Consider the following 20458-nt stretch of genomic DNA (forward strand, 5'->3'; position numbering starts at 1 on the left):
TACGGTTTTTGTTGTTTGTTTTGTTTTGTTTTTTGGTTGGATGGATTTTTTGTTTATCATAAATTATTATATTTAAAAAAGTATATATAAATCAATGCGGAAATGCGCTCCTGTAAGGTGAGTCACATGACCGTGTCCCCAACAGAAGCCAGTAAATATCAGGCGAGCTAGCAGTCTGTTAGCTACTCCCAGTTCCAGTAGAGCAGACCATGTTTTTTCAGCTGTCATCAGCCAGTTATCAGTCCAACGTGTCTAGCCTGTGCGGTGGTGCTTTTCGTTAAGCGATGAGCTCTCAGTAAGAGAGACTCCGTCCTTTACAAAAAAAAAAAGAAAAATCAGCCCTGTAGCGACTTGGCTGGCTTTACAGGTTAGCTTAGCGCTAGCAAGCTGCGTCCAGAGGAGGTGTCGTTGCTAGTGACTATGCAAGGGGAAACCACGACGATCCGAATCACGGAAAACGAAGGCAAGCTGGATGTATACCCCCAGAACAGGACCCCGAGCTCGGGGAGAGCGAGTGCCAAAAGCTGGCAGTACAGGTGGGTGTTAGTTTGTCCCGCTAGCAGCTAATTTAGTGCTGTCAGGAGCACTTTGTTGACCCGGACAGCACAATAACTTACTCTTTTTCAGTAGTGTTTAAGTGTGTATTTGGTTCTCAGGTATACAAGCTGAGTCAGAGGAATGCTCTGTGATTGAATTGTGTGTTTACCTTGCTGTGTTTATGGGCGTGTGCTCACTGCCTGTATCATTTTATGAGTGTCTCCTTTTGCCCCATAATACCAGCGATCACATGGAGAATATTGATGGCTACCTGATGAAATACACCAACCTGGTGACAGGCTGGCAGTACAGGTGAGTTCTGACCCAACTTCATGGGCCATAAGTCATCTCAATGAGCATTAAAGACCTTACAGTTTTATAGGGACGAAGTACCTTTGTGTGTGTGTGTGTTTATAACTTGCCAAACAAAAATGTAAGGTGTGACTGTGATAAAAAGTCATATCATGGACAGCAGACTAAGCCAGTGTTGTTTGATTTCAGGTTCTTTGTCTTGAACAATGAGGCGGGCCTGCTTGAGTATTTCGTCAATGAGCAGTCACGGCCACAGAAGCCCCGTGGCATGCTCCCTTTGGCGGGGGCCGTTATTTCCCCGAGTGATGAGGACTCGCATACCTTCACTGTCAATGCCATCAGCGGGGAGCAGTACAAGCTCAGGGGTGAGGATCTGGCAGTCATGAGTGCTCTAAGTTAATTTGGCTTTAGCTGGTGCTTGTGTGCTCCTCCCTGAGCTCTCCACCTTTTATTGATGCCTCCATTCTACTTTTTCTTTTCTTTTTTTTTTAAAAGCTCAGCCTTTCTCTCATTAACTTCCATCTTGTTCGTGCTGTATTGATCTGGATGTTTTTCCATTATCTGCTGCCGGTGATGCAGAAGCACACAGGAATCAATGCTGAGTATGATTACTGTAGAGTTACTGTAACAAGGTCATCTTCTTCTTCTCCTGTGTGTGTGTGTGTGTGTGTGTGTGTGTGTGTGTGTGTGTGTGTGTGTGTGTCAGCCTCTGATGCCAAAGAGAGGCAGCACTGGGTCAGCAGGCTACAGATCTGCACGCAGCACCACACAGAGGCCATGGGGAAGGTAAGACTGAGTGTGTTTATACCTGAAAAGAGGCACATGACCATAATTTGTACCATGGTTGGTTTACACTGGATCATTCTTCTGTCAAGAATATATAGTTTAAACATTTTTTTTTAATGTTATCTTTCAAAGAAGAAGCATAATTAAGATAAAAAAGTCAAAAATAAAAATCAGTTGAGGCAGGCCGCCTGTTGGATATAATGACACAGTAGTTCAGTTCAATTCAATTTTGTTTGTGTAGCATCAAATAACTACAAAAGTCACCTCAAGGCACTTTATATTGTAAGGTAAAGACTCCACAATAATACAGAGAAAACCCCATCAATCAGACTACTGCTTGTTAATAAAGGTATCCTATTAGCCAATCACATGACAGCTGGTCAATGCATTTAGACACATAGGTATGGTCAGGATGGCCTGCTGAGGTTCAAACTGAGCATCAGCAAGATGGTGATTTAAGTGATTTTGAATGTCGCTTGGTTTGTTGGTCTATTGATCTGCTGGGATTTTCCCACACAGCCGATTCCTGGATTTACAGAGAATGATCAGAGAGAGAAAATATCCAGACTGCTTGAGGCTCATAGGAATACAATAGTAACTCAAAGCAATCACTTGTTACAAGCAAGGTATGCAGAAGAGCATCTCACCAGCAGCAGAAGACCACATCTGGTTCTTGTGCTGTTGGCAACTGAGGTTACTGTTCACCCATGTTTGCCAAAATTGAACAATAGAAGACTGGAAAAACATTGCCTGGTCTGATGAGTCTCAATTTTTGCTGCAAAATTTGTTTGCAGCAAAAATTATAACCACAGTGTACTCATCTAGTCATGGCTGCTTCGAGCAGGATAACACACCATGTCACAAAGCATCTCAAACTGTTTTTTTGAACATAACAATGAGTTCGTTGCACTCATTCATTCTGTCCGTGGAAATATTCTTATCCTTGAAAAAATTAGTCAAAATCGCCATCGGATTTATGGCTCATGTAATGGCCGATCTGTGTGTTTCTTACCAAATCAAACCGATTCTAAATCAGAAGGGTCGTGGTCGCTGCATGCAGTCTGCAGACAGCCACACCACCATTTTTTCTGTAAGGAAACACGTGAAATTGAAGCAGAGAGAGCAGTGACAATGTTGTAAGCCCACAGAACCACCACTAAAGCAACAAGGAAAGAAAAGGAAGTCTGACTGGCATGAAATCGTGCTAAAGTTTGCTTTGTAAGCTCTTATCAAATGATGCGTCTGCAGCTGTGTGAGCAGTTTGTGCAGATATTTGTGTCTGTGAGCAGTGATGACTGTGCAGAAAACACATTTTCATAAACTCAACTCGGTGTGCTTACAAAATAAAAGCTAAAGGCATATGGCTGCCTTGATGCATGAAGCTTTGTACTTTACCTTCATATCCAGGATCTTTATCTAAATTTGCATATTAGCATTTTTGCAGATTTTAAAGAAATGTTTATCCTATGTAAAACCCGGAAAGCTCACTCGATGTGAAATGTGCAGCTCATTCAGTCCTGTCTGTCTTTAAAGGCTTGTAAACCATGAACAGCTGCGTTTTACTTCAAAGTCCATCTTTGACGTCATTGTGAAAGTCAAAATCAGCAAAAATCAGCATTTTCTTTTCTTTTTTTTTTAACATTTCTGTGCTGATGAGCAGTGACACAATGCTCTTTCATTAGTCTTTTTTGGTTTTTGGAGCAGAAAACCCATCCTGCTGCACACCTTTAGGCTCTAAAGGCCCTTAAATGGCTGCCGATCTGTCAATAAATGTGCAGCAGTAAAACAGCAGGACAGTACTTTGGTATTAAAACTGTTAGGCTGTTGTAAAAACTTCCTCAGCAAAATCCAGTCTGTGACTCGTGAGCGGATGCGACAGTTTCCTGTTTCCTGTTTTCCTTTCACATGTGCCAAAGGAGGCAATCCAACAAAGTTAGAACAGTATCGGTGTTTATGTAAAGAAATATCAGCTTCCAGCCTGTTTGTAAGTGCAGCAGGCAGCAGTATTGATCTGGATATTGATCTCCAGATTGCTGTGCAGGCTATGGCCCATTATAATGGTCTGGAGATGTCCAAGTTAAGGAAAAATGAGCAAAGATGTGCCAAAATATAAGCAAAATGTTTTTAAGTGCTTCAAACCACAGAGCCTGGGACCCGGAAGTTGCCTGGCAAAGACTGTGATCCGGGCCCAATGACAGCTTTGAAAAATGTGAAGTTTGGACTTTTAAGTTTTTACAGCCTTTCCTGCTGATAAAGACTCCAAGCCACAATCTACTGTAAAAATGTCTGTTTTTTACTGTTGATACATAGTTTAAAAATATATAAATACATATTCTGTGAGCCGCCCCTCCCTGATCCTGGTTCTGCTGGAGCTTTCTTCCTGTTAAAAGGAAGTTTTTCCTTCCCATTGTTGCCAAAACGCTTGGTCATAGGGGCCATATGATTATCTGTTTTCTGTTTTCTTTGTATTATTGCAGTGTCTTTAACTTACAGTATAAAGCACCTTTAGGCAACTGTTGATTTGACTATATAAATAAAACTGAATTGAATTGAAATGACAATTTAAGCACAGAGAGTCATTCTAACGACTTTATTTCATTTACTACAGCAGCATTTCTTTATCATGTAGACAAACTGAGCCGCACTGTTGAACTTCTTTGTCTTATATTAAGATCTTTTTAAGTGCACAGTGTTTGGTTTGAATTAAGTAATTAAATGTTACAATCCTGCGAAAGCAGCATTTAAATCTGTGAGAACGTCTTCAGGTTCAGGCCAGTTTTGGAGACTCAAGAAAAAACAAACAAACCCCAAAACATAACAGGATTTTTTCCTTTTACTAAAATAAAATCAAAAGCATTTGATAAAAATATATTTTCTGCATGTTTTGTGCTATTGGGTTTAATTTAGTCCAGCATTAAAAATAAATAAATACTTTTTGTTTGTTTACGTATGTCACAAATTCAGGAAACAGTATGGAGTTCAGGGGCCATGAAAAAACCTGATAAATATCAGTAGTCTACACTGCTTATAAAATGTTTTTAAAAAGTTTTATATTGAAAAAAAACAAGATGGTAGTGCAATACACCCCATCTCATTTATAGCTAGAAACACTGCGCTGACCCATAAACATAATGACTGTTGTTGGTCTCCGTTCCTCAGAGTCAGCCTCCGTCAAAGTCCCGGAGTTACTCCACAGCGTCTCAGGGCAGCGGCAGCTCCCCGATGTCCATGCGCCGGCCCAGCCAAAACCCCGCCTCTATGTTCGGCTGGTCGCAGGTCAGAGGCTCGTCGGCCTACTCCAGTAAGAGGTCCCTGCTGCCCGACCACCTGATGGACGCAAGAGAGGTACACTTTGATCTGAAGAAGTCATAACTCACTGATTGGGGGGAACTTTTAGCCAAGACACAAACACTGGGGACTAAATCCCAAGGGACGCTAGTGGCGTGCTACATTTTATGAAGATTAAAATGACTGTGCCGCAGTGTTTGGACAAGATGAGCAGACAGAAAGCAGTGCTGGCACTCACTACAATGTTTCATTAAAGTTTAAACTCAAGGCCAAGTACGAGGAAAATGTACAAGAAACATTTAGTTCCTACAAGGCACGCAGCGGTGAATGTGAAATATTTAAGAGGCGCTTTAGAGCAGGCCTTTAGCTCATTGAGATTTGTTTAGTCATGAGCTTTAGTAGTCTCTCTCTGAGCCAGTTTAATGCTGTAGATTGTCCACAAGGGGGCACTCTCATGTTTATAAAACTCGAGTGGTTTTTGTTCTAATCAGCAAGGTGTAAATATGTTTTTTTCCCTTGAATTAATCAGAACGTGATGGTTAAAGGCACTGAGTCAAAATCAGCAGAGCTGCCTGCATAGATAGTTAATCACGGTCTTGTGAGGCCTTGCGCTTATTAAAAATAACCACAACATCCTTGTTTTTATCTCCAGATGATGAGCCAAGCCCAGGGCCAGCACAAGGACCTGATCCAGGGCATTGAGGGCCTGCCTGCGACTCCTGGCCTTTCCCCCCTGGACCAGGACCTGCTGATGCTCAAGGCCACTTCCATGGCCACCATGAACTGCCTCAACGAGTGCCTGCACATCCTCCACCTGCAGCAGATGGCCCGACAGAGAAGCTCCCTGGGAGGTACGTGGAGGGATGTTTATGTAGTGGTGGGTTGTTGTTGTTACCTTATGTGTTTGTCACAAAGGTAACAACAAGTAAATTGAACTTTTTATGTTAAAGTACCTGGATACGTTAAGGGTGTGCTAACTAATGACACTAAGTACACTAAAAGCCCAAACTCAGTTTAGTTCATCTGGACCCAGGCTGGCAGGCAGAGAGCTTTTGGCCGACACGAGTTTCTACAAACAGAATACTTACAAAGGTGGGCAGCTTGTAAAATGATCTGCAAACCTCATAAACCTGCATTTTATTCATAGAACATAGAAACATTTTCTTCCTCAGTTTGCACATTTGACATGGTTTCTATTGCTGTATTGTGGTCAGGCAGCATGGACACGCAACTTTATTTAGTGTAACTCATATAGCCTAAATTCCAACTATGTCTCAAGGCGCTTTATAATGTAGTGTAAAGACTCTACAATAGTACACAAAACCCCAACAATCACATGACCCCCTATGAGCAAGCCCTTGGTGACAGTGGGAAGGAAAAACTCCTGTTTAACAGGAAGGAACCTCTGGCAAAACCAGGCTCGGGGAGGTTCAGTCATCTGCTGTGACTGGTTGAGGAGAAGGAAACGGGACAAAAGATGCTGTAGATGAAAGCAAGAGGTTAATAAACTGTTAATAAACTGCTGATAGGCAGTGCCATCGCCGTGATGGCACTACACCGATGGTGAATGTCTGCATCTCATCGGCGTTGGTTTGTGTGCAGCCATTTCCCTCGTTCCCGGGTTTCAAAAATGGCTGTTTTCATTCATTTTTGGCTTGTCTCAGCGTGCTTGGAACCCCAGCCGAGTAGATGCTAAAAAGGCACCTAATATGTGGTCCTGCCACTTAATGGAAAACCCTAAAATAAAAAAAATTCAAGTAGATGCTTTACAAACAACCCAAGCTTCTGTGATGAATAAAATGGCTCTAATATTTTTCTGGACGCCACTTTAGTAACTCATCTTTCAGGGTTACTTCCATGACATAAAGTATAACAGCTGACATTTTATTGAGCTGAGCAGAATATTAGTCAAAAAAAAGACCCAGTAATTGTAGGACTTGTACTTTGGGGGGAAGGTTGTGCCACCTGTAGATTGTAGTTTTGAAGCCCTCATTTGGATTCAGTCCCTCGTGGTGCTTTAAGGTCAAAATCACCTGCTACTGTGGTACTGAGTCATCCCAAACACTGTCCCTCTGCACCACCTCCATCTTATTATTATATAAATCCTTTATAAACTAATAAATAAAAGTTCAATCTTAAGTTCAGTAAATACGTGATGTTTGGGAAGTTGGTGTTAAATATTTAAGTCTTTACTGGGCACGCAATCCTAAAAACAAATCGTAGTCTTGCTCATGCAGTGTCTGCACCCAATCTAGACGGTTAGTTTGGCCGGACACTGGAATTATTCTGCATTATTGATGGGGTCACCTGTCCCTGTTCGTACCACCTGTCTCGCTGGTAATTGGATCTCAGATGGTTAAATATCCATCCGCAGCACCTCGAGGACAGCTCTGTTTTTAAGCTTCACATTAAAAATCATACAGTAAGGTGAAGGAGAGGAGACTCGCTGATCTTTTGTTAAAATGCCGGAAAACTCGTCCCACTTTTTCCACAGCGGATCTCGTTACTCGATGTATATTTCATAAGGCCGGACTCGCCGCAGCAGCCAATCAGATTAAGTCTTCTGACGCACAAGGTGAATTTGAATTAGATCTGTCCTCTGCTATACGTACTTTCAAAGGGGGCGGAGGGGGGCACGCCATACTGGGAGGGTTTAGCCAATCAGAGGGTGGGGATGCTTCCAGAGTATCCTGATACCTGGCTTCACGGAGGAGTTGGGTTACAGTCTTTTGGTCGACGGCAACTCTCTGAGGAGCAGAAGCTCTGCCCGGTCAGCTGCCAGGCCATCGCAGGGCGCCGTGCGGCGAATGGTGGGCCGAGCTTAGCACTACCTGTGCATGTAGGGGGGTCTCGGTCGGGTGGGAGGGAGGGGTAGGACCATGAGTACCTCTGAACCTGCACCTGTGCACTCCCCGTCCACTGCAGGACCCACCATCGAGTGGCTGGAGCCCAAACTGCCAGACATCCTGAAGAATGGCAGCAGCTCCCTGGGCAGCTTCGCGACGGGGGAGGGCCCGCTGGAGGGGAACCGCTTGGAGCTCAGCAGCCCCGAGTCCTGCAACTTCTCCGGGGTAAGACCGAGAGAGAGAAGAGGTTATCTGTGTCATGGTTGTTGCAGTTTTCTGTTAATGCTCTGTGAGACTGCCTCGTTTTAAAATCAGTCATACAAAAAAACTTTAACTTCTTCCCCCTCCTCTCCTCACAGGAACAGGAAGACATAGATGCAGAGGATGAATTGGAGGACTCCTTCACGGACAAGGAGGAGGACCTGGGTGCCGTGGAGGAGGAACGCAGCGTCATCCTACACCTGCTGTCGCAGCTGAAGCTGGGGATGGACCTCACGCGGGTAGGTCGAGTTCCCATATCAGCGAAAACAATCCCTCTGAGACGCCAGCACAAACGGGTCTTTGATAAGGCTCGCTTAGCTGTAACAGAGGAGGATTTTCCTGGAGCGAGAGGAGTTTCTTGTATCAATAAACACAGAGTTCAAAGCACATTGCGTCACAGTGAGGCGTGAAATGATGTCAAGATTCCCTTCTGATTGGTTTTGAGTGCAGTTTCACAGAATTCTGGTAAAGAATAAACCAAAATGAGGAGTTCACACCACGTTCTTCTGCAGCTAAATAAACCATTTTTTAACAGTGTACTGATACACAGTTAAAAGTATGGGGTAAGATTGTTTCACAAGTATTTCAGCCTTGACTCAGCAACTGTTACACAGAAACACAGCCTTTCACTTCTTGGTTTTTTTTTTTTTTTTTTAAATAAATCCTCCTCCTGTGCTTTTCATGCATCATTATAAAAAAAAGCAAATCCTGCAAACTTTTCTAATGTAACACAAAAAGATCAACATCATTTACTGCAGTTCATTGTGTCCTGATCAGTTCTTATGGTCCAGTAAGGGTCAAAGAGGCTGATACCAACCCCGGCCTGGTGTACTGGTGCTTAGTAAGTTACCTGTTTAATAGAAAATAAACAGAACTATGGCTTAACACTGACACGTTGGTTATTGCCTGCAGTGTTGTGAAAAAGTATCTGCCACTTTCCTGATCTCTCTTTTTTTGCATATTTGACAGACTTACATGTTTTAAATCAAACAAATTTTAATATTAGACAAAGATAATCTGAGTAAATACAAAATATAGCTTTTAAATTATTTAAATAATTTATTAAGGAACAAAAAAGTAACCCAAACCTACCTGGTCTTATGTGGAAAAAGTTATATCTCTATAGTTTGGTCATTTTGCAGATCTAGTGACAAAACATTTCTCCCAGTGAAAAAGCAACATCTAGATGAACAATATTCCTTCTGGGATGGGAATTTCCCGGGATTATTGCTCCCTGAACTTAATTAGTTGTGCCATCCTTGGCAGCAAGACCTGTAATCAAGTCTTTGTGATAACTGACAAGGAGTGTTTCACCACCATGTTTGACTGTTGCTGTGATGATCTTTTTATGAAATGCTGTTAGTTTTATGTCAGATGTAATGGGACTCAAACCTTCCACAAGGCTCAGCTTTTGTCTCGTCAGTCCACAGAATATTTTCTTGGAGATCATCAAGATGTTTTTGGTAAATGTGAGACGAGCCTTTGTGATCCTTTTGGTCAGCAGTGGTTTTCACCTTGAACTCTTCCATGGATGCCAGTCTCTGTCTTAATGTTGAATCATGAACTCCGACCTTAACTAAGTCAAATGAGGCCTGCAGGTCTTTAGATGTTGTTCTGACTTCTTTTGTGACCCCCTGGATGAGCCATGAAAGCTCTGAGTAATTTTGGTTGGCCGGTCACTCCTGGGAAGCTTCACCACTGTTCCAAGTTTCCTCTATTTGTGTATAATGTCTCTCACTGTGGTTCACTGGAGTCCCAAAACCTTAGAAAGAACTTTAACTCTTTCCAGACTGACGGATGTCACTGACTTTGTTTCTCAGCTGTTTCTTTAGATCGTGGCCTGATGTGTTGGTGTTTGAGATCATTTCGCAATATTTTTGTGATATTGTATCGATACAGGGACAACAAATATTTATCTTGTTAAATAAATTAAAATATTCTGGGAATACTTGGAACAAAAGGGATCATCTCATGCACCATCATCCAGAGATAATGTTAGCTAAACAAACTAACACATTATCCAACACTAATTCAGATCAAGCTAATGGCTGAAAAGGACAAACTCCTTACATCCACCAAAGAGAGAAAATAATAATCAGCGGCTGCCTGGTGATTAAGTTGAATTTTTCACATTGTGCAATTGACTGCAGGTTGTGGTGATAATCAGTTGCCCAGAGCTTGAGGGTGTTGCACAGTCATGACCATGTTTGATCGCAAAATGATTGCGCAGGTCGCCTGCACCTTTGCAGTGTGACTTGGACCGACTGCAATCCCTCTGAGAGATTTCGAAGGTTTTTAAATAACTGCTGTCTGATTTATAAATGCAGACACATTGCCAACATTTCACCATCAATCTGAATGAGTCTTTGTCGTTGAGCACAACTCGAGGGGACTCGACTCAGCTGGCCTGTAGAACAGGAAGGCTGATGAATGAAAATGTAATTGTTAAATGTGAATTTCTGTCTATGCAGACAGCAACAGATATTTGTCACAGTTAAATGCTTATTAAATATCAGCCTGTGATGAGGCTGATATGTAGTAGCACAGCGCTGTATTTGAATTAAAGCCGCCCATGAAAGTAATTGAAATTGTTTAAAAACCACATTTTGAGGCAGGATAAGGAGTCATGGTTGAAGTAAGCTCCTCATTCTTGGTAATTAGTTGTCGAGGACACGTGCTTAAAAACACCCTGACCCGAAGCTTGCGCTGACACTCTTATCTTTCAGTGTCAGTTTGCTCCCGTAGTTCGATATCCTGCTCTTGAGTTTCTGATTTATCTCATGGGTCCGCTGGCTTACCTCAGCTGGAACTCTAGTAAACACCCCATGATCCTTAGGGTCACGTCCTGTCTACGTCTTTTCACTTCCTCATTGCACTATATTTTTCTGCCTAACCTGAGCTAATTTAGAAGCGTCTTCAGATTCAGTTTGTTAGTGCAGTATGTTCCAGAAGATGTGATTAAAGTCTCTTCTCCCGTCCATTTTCCTTGTAGGTGGTCCTCCCCACCTTCATCCTCGAGAAGCGCTCTCTGCTGGAGATGTACGCAGACTTCATGTCCCATCCGGACCTCTTTGTGACCATCACAGACGGCAGCAGTCCGGAGGACCGCATGGTCCGGTTTGTGGAGTACTACCTCACCTCCTTCCACGAGGGCCGCAAAGGCGCCATTGCCAAAAAACCCTACAACCCCATCATTGGTGAGACCTTCCACTGCTCCTGGAAGGTGCCCAAGAGACCAGACGCCTCCAATGAGCCTTCACAGGGAAGCTCCGACCCCACTGCTTCCAGCCAGGACTCCTACCAAGTGCGCTTTGTGGCGGAGCAGGTTTCCCATCATCCCCCTGTGTCTGGTTTCTACGCCGAATGCCAGGAGAGGCGGATGTGTGTCAACACGCATGTGTGGACCAAGAGCAAGTTCATGGGCATGTCCATTGGAGTATCGATGGTGGGGGAAGGTAAGGCAGCACAATTTTTTTTTTTTTTTTGTTTGTTTAAAACTGTGTTCTGCGAGGTTGGCAGCAGGAGTTAGATGGAAACACGAGCTGTTTTTACACATAGAGCACATGTAGGAGGCCCGCTCACCAGCAGCGAGTGCAGCGGGGGGGTTAGCTCCTCTACACTCTCATTCACACAGGCTTTGCTGAATAAAGCGGGAGAGTGTAGACCATTTATTGTCTGATCTGACTTCTCCCCATTTTCATTCTCACCTGCGCCTCGATCGGATGTCTAGAAAAGTTCAGGGCGCGTTGCATTGGAAACATTAGATGTTTTCACACATGAACTCGAGACGGCGTCAGCAGAATCAGGTTGGCTTCTTATCTAAAGTTCTCACTTCTCACATGTAGCACAAAGCAAGACATGGCCCACTTCAGGTGTGTTTTCACTGCTGGAAGTAATCTGTTTGGCTCAGGTGGAGCATGCTGAGTTCTGGCAAGTTACCTGCTCTCTTCTCACATGCACAATATCATGATGTGTGCTGTGGAGCTGGCAAGTCGCTATCTCACATGCACCTCCTTCTGATGCCTCAGAGCTCGAGGCCGCAGTGCCAAAGAAGTCTTTCCATACACAGCTGTAACTGACAATAGAAGTGAGGTGCCCCCCAACTCCCTTACTCCTCAGTTTGGTTTTAGTTTTATCTTAAAGCCCTCTTATTACCAAAAACAGCAGTGTAATTAATTTAGGACTAAATTCTGGTACATCAGGTGTCATATTTGGTGTATATTCTCATTTGACTATTAATGCATTTCCTAATAAAACTATTTCTCTCTTGTCCTTGTAAATAAAAATGTAGGACAGGGCATGTTTGTACTTTACTGTGTAGGGCCTCAACCACAGAACCCTCTGTGTCATTTCCTCTGTCACCCAGTACAGACAAATAAGGGAAGTGTCACGGTTGTGCGTCGGTCATGTGCAGAGTCTGTGCACAGCTTTGCAGACTGTCGTCTACATGCCGTTGCTGTTTAGATTCACTAGGTGGCAGCATCAAAATTAGGTGGTACAGCCGACCTGTGGGATCCAGCTGCTCTTGATGTTGTTTATCAGTCAACCAGCTGCTGAAAAGAACAAAGTTAAAACCGTTTCCATCCACCGTTTGACCTAAACCTGCCGTCATCCTTGTTGGGCTACAGGCTCTTTTTGACCATTTCTGCGGTAGGGCTGCTGCAATACTAACATTTCACACTTTGTTGAGTATTTTCCTGGATATTTCTATCATTATTAATACCACAGGGTGGAAAAAGACAAAAGTAAGATTCAACTATATCCTTATTTATTGTTGCTGGCTAATAGGTTACGTAGCACACCCCTCATGTCTGTACGTTACAACTGGCAGAAACCTTGTAACTCTTGTTTCTGCTGTATTTATTCTTTCAGGTTGTCTGTATTTGCTGGAGCACGATGAGGAGTACACCTTCACACTGCCCTGCGCCTATGCTCGCTCCATCCTCACCGTTCCCTGGGTGGAACTTGGCGGCAAAGTCACCATCAACTGCGCCAAGTCAGGTTACTCGGCAGTCATTACTTTTCAGACTAAACCGTTTTATGGAGGCAAATTACACAAGTAAGTCTTAGTTTTTATATCCACAACAAGAAGTAAAAGGAATGTATTTAATGTGGTTGCAATGATTGTCATTATATCAATATATGTGGTTTGAATCGTATCAGGTTATGAGCTTGTGTTCCTTTTTGCCCATTGGGATCCATTTTCAGAAAGTTATGTTGTTATGCTGATGATGCTCAATTTTATTTACCACCAAAGTGCAACAACTTCCAAGCAGTTACTGCTTCGTTTCTTGGAAAGCAAAAAAGTTTAATTTCAAAATTTCTCAAGCTGAAGAACAGAAAAAAACAGAGGTGACCTTATTTGGTCATTGAGACGATGCTTTCATTCATTCAATGAAGTGTGCTCTCTAAATGAATCGAACTGTGACTATGTGATCAGTTGAACTACTAGCAATACTATGACAGTATTTAATTCAATTTTATTTATATAGCACAACAGTTCCGTCAAGGAGCTTTATATTGTAAGGTAAAGATCCTACAGTAATACAAAGAAAACAGAAAACGTCAATAATCCTATGGCCCCTATGACCAAGCGTTTTGGCAACAGTGGGAAGGAAAAACTCCCTTTTAACATTCAGAAACCTCGAGGAGAACCAGACTCAGGGAGGGTCGGCCATCTGATGTGACTAGTTGGGGATGTTGGCAGTAAGACGAGTTTGTTTGATTGCCAGTTCTCCAGCTCTTTAAATTAAGTGTCCTAGACGGGCGTTTATATCTAAACAAAACCTCAAAATTGCATGTTTGTATTAATTCGATCCCCCTACCACACGTTTAGGGTGACAGCAGAGGTGAAGCACAACTCCACCAATGCAGTGGTGTGCCGCGTACAAGGCGAGTGGAACGGCGTTTTGGAGTTCAGCTTCACTAACGGAGAGACGAGAATGGTCGACGTCACCAGGCTGCCTGTGACAAAGAAGCACGTGCGGCCAATAGAGAAGCAAGGACCGACTGAATCCAGGTCAGAGGAAGTTGAAGGAGCGAACTTGCAGCTGCTGTGTATTTAATAGTGTTTGCTGAAATGTTTCGATCCTTTGCAGACGCCTGTGGCAGCACGTGACTGAGGCTTTGCGGCAGAAAGACATCGAGAAAGCCACTGAGCATAAGAGGGTCCTCGAGGAGAGGCAGCGGACAGAAGAGAGGCACCGTGTCGAGACAGAAACCCCCTGGAGGACCCGATACTTTGACAGAGAGGTGAGCAGTGGTGATTCATTAGGTTTCTGCTGATACAGCAGCTGGTATTTACTGCATAGGAAGTCATATTGAATCATATAACTGCCACATCGATGCTGAACGCCGCTCACTCTGTTTTAACGTCCACATGGACCGTATGATCCCGATATATTTCCCCTCTGGATCCAAGGACTCATTATTGGTATGGAGGGTACTACACCTGAATCCTGCAGGCAAAATTAGTATGATACATGATGCAAGATCTTACAACTTATATACACAAAATATTTGAATTGCATGATTTTTTTTTAAAAACTTCTCAGAGGAGTTTCCACACGTTAGTTTCATGCCCATTGTTTGGTAAAAATGTTGAAATCAAATACTTTGCAGCCTCAACTTAACAGTCTGGTGTTTTGTCTAACTTTATCAGGGTAAACAATTATGCTATCTCACTGCAGACGCTTCATTATCACTAATACGTGATACCATACTGACTCTCGTCTCTCCTCCTCCAGGGTGAAGGTTGGGTTTATCACAAGCCACTTTGGAAAAACTCTACATTCAAATCCTAGTTTCTTCAGCCCCCCCTATCTTGGATGTTGATATTGTAGATTCAGGAGTGTGTGTGTGTGTGTGTGTGTTTGTGAGTGTGCCGGAGTGTGTCTGCGTGCACACACGCATGTGGCCGTTGGTTATGAAATGAAAAGCATGACCTGCACTGACGTACAGATGAATGCGACACTGAGGGGGGAGAAGGACCGAGACGGCATGACTGAAGGTGTTCTCGAATCTCTCACATGATGTTCAGGAAGAGTACAAGTTTTTGTACTGCGGATTAGGTTTTTTTTGTTTTGTTTTTTTTATAATCTAATGTCAATGAAAACATATTCTTGTAGAGGTAATGGTACTCTATTTACACAGCCTTAAGATGATCTGATGAATGATACTCTGTTTGGACTCGGATGATCCGCCTGGATATGGATTCTTCTTCTTCTCCTCTTTTTAAACTGTGGTCTCACCTGAGGATAAAGTGACTTTTGGTGAATATCTTCTTTAAATAGGAAAGAAAACCCCCAAGTATACATCTCGTAAAGCTGAATCTGTGTATTTGAGCTGATAAAACAGAAGTCAATCCCTCTGTCACTGGATGTATTTAAATACTTGTGGTGTTTTGATCTGAGCAGTACAGAAACATTTGGTGGATGCCTCCCAGAGTAATTATTAAACAGGGGGTAATTTCCCAGAGTATATACATAAAATAGCACACTGAGCAGTGCTTACAGAAATTTACGTACTTTAAAATGACAGATTTAAAGAAAAGAACTAAAAATTAAAAAATAACGGCATCTGAATACTGAACACTGAATTCACTCACTGTTTACTGTAGACTGCACTACGTTTACTGTGTTTACTCTTATTATGGCAGTTGCAAAGTGAAATCTGTTGCAAAGACAGTGCACTAGAATTGCTTTAGTTTCTAGCATGTTGGTTATAGTTTGCTTGGAAGACACCAACTTGTCTGCAAACACTTTGCAATGGCTCTCTGAGCAGTAGTGAAACTATGAAGAGTGCAAAACAAGCCTGAAATAGAAACTGCTCACCCTCAAGGTGGAAGTTGAGTCCTTTAAAACGTTTTCAGTGGTAAGGTGCACGTTTACTGTCTATATCCGGTTTGCGTCACACTCCCAATTCGTAGTTTCACTCCTGCTTAGAGACTAGTTGGAGACTGTTTGGATAACACCCAACATTTCTTTGCACCAACTACTCACGACCGCAACTTTTCACAGAAGCAATAACAAAGAGGTTATTGGTGCAGCACCATATATCGCTTTGCGATCAGTTTCACCTTGTAACTGCTGGGAACCACTCCCCAAACAGTTTGGAAATATACCCCCCTCCCCCAGTGACGAGAGGTTGCCTGGGGTTTCCAGGCGTGCATAAGAGGCCTAAGATGACCTTGGTGGCATCACTATGACTCTATTAGGGTTATTTTTTTAAATCATAAAATTTAGTGAACGCTCCCCATTAAGCTGTAAGCAGATCTTTTTTTAGGGTTTGGTGATGGGTAAAATTCTCCAACTGTTCCAAATAGTTACCGTGTCCAGTAGTGGGTGATGTGTTTGTGCAACATTTCCTCAGTAATGCATTGTGCCACGAGGTTTCCTTAACATCAACTGTACTTTTCCAGAGGGGTGTACTACAAAGCAAGTCCAACAACCTAAAAACATGTTCACAGATGATCTGTTTTACTAATCAACTTTGTTAACCCAGACCGCTTTAGGATCTGTGCTTCGAATGTTATTGGATTTCATGACTTAAATAATCTGATATATTGGTTAATTTTTCTCAAGATTTCCCTAATGTTTGTTATGTATGATTATTTATTAGCCCTTACTAAGGGCATATAATATTGCAGTTCAAAAAAAATCTCGTTTTATTATCACAAGTAATTGATTACTCTGTTTCAGTCTGGTTGGATCAGTTGGTTATTGTTTGTGGCTTCCAACACGTTGCCAGCAGGGAAGTTGCAGAGTGCCCTCTGGTGGACATGCAACATCAACCCCTGGAAAGGTTGAAGGGTGTTTCTCTCATTTCTTTCTTCCTTACTTTATCACATTTTCATTTTAACAGTTATTAATGGCAACAGATTAGCAAATCGCTGACATTAGCTAATAGCTGAGATGAGCCACTAGCTAAGATTAGCGCTGCTCTGAAAATAACCTGCTCCACACCAGGTTGTTTGGCATAAGTTGCCATGGTGATTTATCCAGTTTAAAAAACAAACAAACAAAAATAACAGCCCCCCCCCCACACACACACACACACACCTTTGTGATGTGCTGTGCTGTGCTGAAGACTAAACTTAACTTGTTATCCTTTAATCTTGCTTCATAGTGCGCCCTCAGATCTGTATAGCGGAAGGAGGCACCACCTTGTGGCACTATTCAGCAATTGCACTTTACAAGCTACATATTTCTCAAGGAGACAGACCACTAAAAGAACAAAACTTGCACATTGACACTCCCAATGTAAGTGCTTAGTAGTGCATTTGTGAGCAACTATGATGCAGGGTTTTAGGTAAGTAGGTCAGACCAAAAAACAGTGTTTTAAAAGAGCTAAATGAGCACGTAACCAGCCAACATGTACACTGAATTTAACGCCAAGTTTAATCAGTGTACGCCCTCGTTGATGCTCACTATAAATTCCTTTAGAAACACAAAAAGTTTCCTTTCAGAGCTTCAGCTCTCAATTTAATGCTGAATGCTGTTAATATTGATGTTTTTTTTTTTGACAAGTTCACATTGCTGGAATAGCATGTTGTAGACTGAAAATTAGCAAATTTTATTAAAAATTTAAATGATTCAGTCACAGGTGAATGCTTCTAAAAAGGACAAAAAAAATGCTATGCCACTCTTCATGTCTTTTGCCTTTTTTCTTTGTGGTTTTGCAGTGTTTGGAAAAGTCCTGCAGCATGATTGCAAACTCGCTTAAGTTTCCTAATGTCTGTTGTGAAAGCTTTTAACCAAATTTGCTTCCTTTTGTAATGTAAATAAATATTTTCTTTAAGTGTGTGTCCATCCCCGAGCTTGCCCTTCTTATTTCTGGAGTCACTTTGAGTACTTCATGTTCAATCAGTATTTGTTTTCCACTTTGATTCCACTCTACCGTGCTGTGATGTATACATGATATCCTGTATGTATCGCCTCCCTGCTAAAGCAACACGTTCTGAAAGCAGAAAGCCACCCTGCCATTGATAAGCTACCCCCTTCAAATCTTGGTGCCTTATGCAAACTCTTCATGTGCGTGTGCCTTCCAGCAAGGAGCACGGCACTCATCACCTACTTATCTGACCGATGCAATGATGTATGTATTGTTAACGTGTGTTTGATTTCTTTTTCTTTTTTGGGTTTATTTTTAAAATCAATGCTCGACGTCGAGACTTCGACTGAGCACTTTTACTGACGGTTTTGACGTCCTCCTGGTTTTTGGATTCTGCTGGTTGTCTTGCAGGTCTCTGAAATGCACTGAAGGAAACCTGGTGTGGGGGGAAAAATGGATGTGTGAGATAATCTAATAAATGGCGTATCACTTGTATGCTGTGTCTGGTTCCTCTACTTATCAGCATTATTATTTATGCGAAAAAGGCTGATTTTAAGACGTATGGGAAGCTACACCTGCACAAGTCCAAACAGTAGTTTCCCTTTTGATTTCACAGCATAGTACTGGTCATTTGTTAAGTCTAGGAACTCATCAGCTTAGCCTTTGGCTTGGAGTTTCAACTCTACTCAGGACATCAACTTAAGATAAGGGAGCTCTATTGCACTCATATTTTTTTACCATTTTTTATCCTTGGACTCTACTAGAGTGGCTTTGCATGATTAACTGTTCAAAATAATACATACATATCACATTCATGGCCTTTATGCAGCCCGTCAGTTCATCCTGCCTGAAACGAGCTGTTCTTTCTCCCTTTAAGCCAACTGTTTTGTGATTGGCTGCCCCTTATAAGCAGAAGGTTTGATAGCACATGGGTGGAGCTTCTGTACCAACAGCCAGAGCTGTGAGCCTGGTACGACCATATCTTCTGTCATTAATCATATATTTTCTGAATCTGTGCCATCAGAGTAGTTTAAAAATCTGAGGCTTTGATTACGAGTTACACTGACCTCATTATTTGAAGCTCTCGCTATGTTAAATATAACGTCCACCATTATAACTGTACATATATGCACTCCTGTGAAAAGCTAACTCCACCCTCTCTGCTTCCATAGGAATTAAGACGGTGAGTAGCAGCCAGCTGCTGCTGAACAAATGCACTTGATTAACTTGTCATCAGCCAGTGTGAGCACCTCTGTAAAAGCACAAGTCTTTCCAGTAGTAAACGTCTCAGTAAATTCACCCCAAGGTCAGACCATGTTCAGAGAAACTACAAAAATTCCAAGAGCTACAGCTCAGACTCTACAGGCCTCAGTTAGCATGTTAAATGTTAAAGTTCATGACAGCACAATTAGAAAATGATTAATTAATTAAACAAGTATGGCTTATTTGGAAGAGTTGTCAGAAGAAGGACTCTAAAAAGATAAATGTTATATTTTAGTTTTGCTGATATTGCCCTGCTGCCCACGGGGTTCTAGGTTCTAGGTCTTAACACTTGCTCGCTCAGACTTTGACTAAAGCCCATTTTGGCAAGATATTGTGTAGAATCTATGAAGATGCTAGCTGTGAGTGAAAGAGAGACAGCTGACCTTGACCTCAGGCACAAGAAGTCAGGTATTTCAATAAAATACACAGTCCCCCACAAGGAAACCCACCGTGATGGAGCTCTGTGAAGAGGTGACACAGCTTATTTACCCGGTGAGATTCAGCAAGGTGCAGCAGGATTTGCAGGTCTGTTTATTCGGATTATTCCATCATAATCATACCATTAATGCGCATTATTTGCAAATCAGTTTATTCCTTCTGTTTATTAATCATTAAAAACACGTTAATTTTAGCACATGTATGATCTGCATGACCTGCAGTGTCTTTATTTCTTGCTGATGCAGTTTGTATCAAGTCATCAGGGTTCTTATCGAAGCATAAAGATTTTTGTTTCTCAAATAGCAACTGTGTTGCACAAACGAGAGCCAGAGCATGGCGAAACACGCAGGTCATACATGAGGACGAGGTAACTATCTCAGCAGAAGAATGCCAAGGACACTTGAGAGATATGCTGGTAATAAAAGACTTTAAAAAAAAAGTTCACAGTGTGAAGCGTGTGGCAGAATAACAACACAACTTCAGTTTGGTTGCACATTTTTTCCCACAGTTTGCAGTAAAAAATGTTATTTAAGGGGATTCTGTTATTCTTCTTTTTAATCTCTGTTATTTTGGTCTTGAATTTACTCGAGCCGCTTTGTGTGGAAACTTGGATTTTTGACTCACTCAGAAGTAACTCGAAGCTTTGAGTTGTGTAACTAAATTGATGATAACTCAAGTTGTCAACTAAACTCTGTCTGACAGTTTTTTGCATTTATTTATTTATTGTAAGTGGTGGAAACAAGCATCCATAGCTTTAAGTATGGTTCACAGTTTAAAATAATCCTCATTTATCTTATTCTGGGCCCGTCATTCTCTATAACAAGCAGTTTAATCCTCTCCCTTCAAGCTCATCTTCTTCTGATTGGCTGCCCTTCCCAAGCTGGAGGTTTAAAAAG

The 20458-nt window shown here is 42.1% G+C and overlaps 1 protein-coding gene across 1 annotated transcript; it reads left to right on the plus strand.

Annotated features, from left to right (window-relative positions):
- The first annotated feature begins 126 nt into the window (after nucleotides 1-126).
- On the plus strand, nucleotides 127-18356 carry LOC100702655 (oxysterol-binding protein-related protein 11). The gene is made up of 13 exons (XM_003453199.5): nucleotides 127-536; nucleotides 781-849; nucleotides 1039-1214; nucleotides 1556-1635; nucleotides 4795-4980; nucleotides 5576-5774; nucleotides 7849-7994; nucleotides 8129-8269; nucleotides 11023-11485; nucleotides 12903-13089; nucleotides 13867-14049; nucleotides 14129-14282; nucleotides 14777-18356. Exons 1-13 carry the CDS (start codon nucleotides 421-423, stop codon nucleotides 14831-14833), a joined length of 2157 nt encoding a protein of 718 aa, XP_003453247.2. The 5' UTR covers nucleotides 127-420; the 3' UTR covers nucleotides 14834-18356.
- The last annotated feature ends 2102 nt before the right edge of the window (nucleotides 18357-20458 follow it).

The sequence above is a fragment of the Oreochromis niloticus genome, linkage group LG23, assembly GCF_001858045.2.
Source record: "Oreochromis niloticus isolate F11D_XX linkage group LG23, O_niloticus_UMD_NMBU, whole genome shotgun sequence".
Classification (NCBI taxonomy): domain Eukaryota; kingdom Metazoa; phylum Chordata; class Actinopteri; order Cichliformes; family Cichlidae; genus Oreochromis; species Oreochromis niloticus.

Coding starts and splice junctions, on each gene's coding strand:
- LOC100702655 (XM_003453199.5), top strand. CDS start 421: ATGCAAGGGGAAACCACGACGATCCGAATCACGGAAAACGAAGGCAAG. Junction 5,775..7,848: donor ACAGAGAAGCTCCCTGGGAG/GTACGTGGAGGG, acceptor CGTCCACTGCAG/GACCCACCATCGAGTGGCTG. Junction 13,090..13,866: donor TATGGAGGCAAATTACACAA/GTAAGTCTTAGT, acceptor CCACACGTTTAG/GGTGACAGCAGAGGTGAAGC.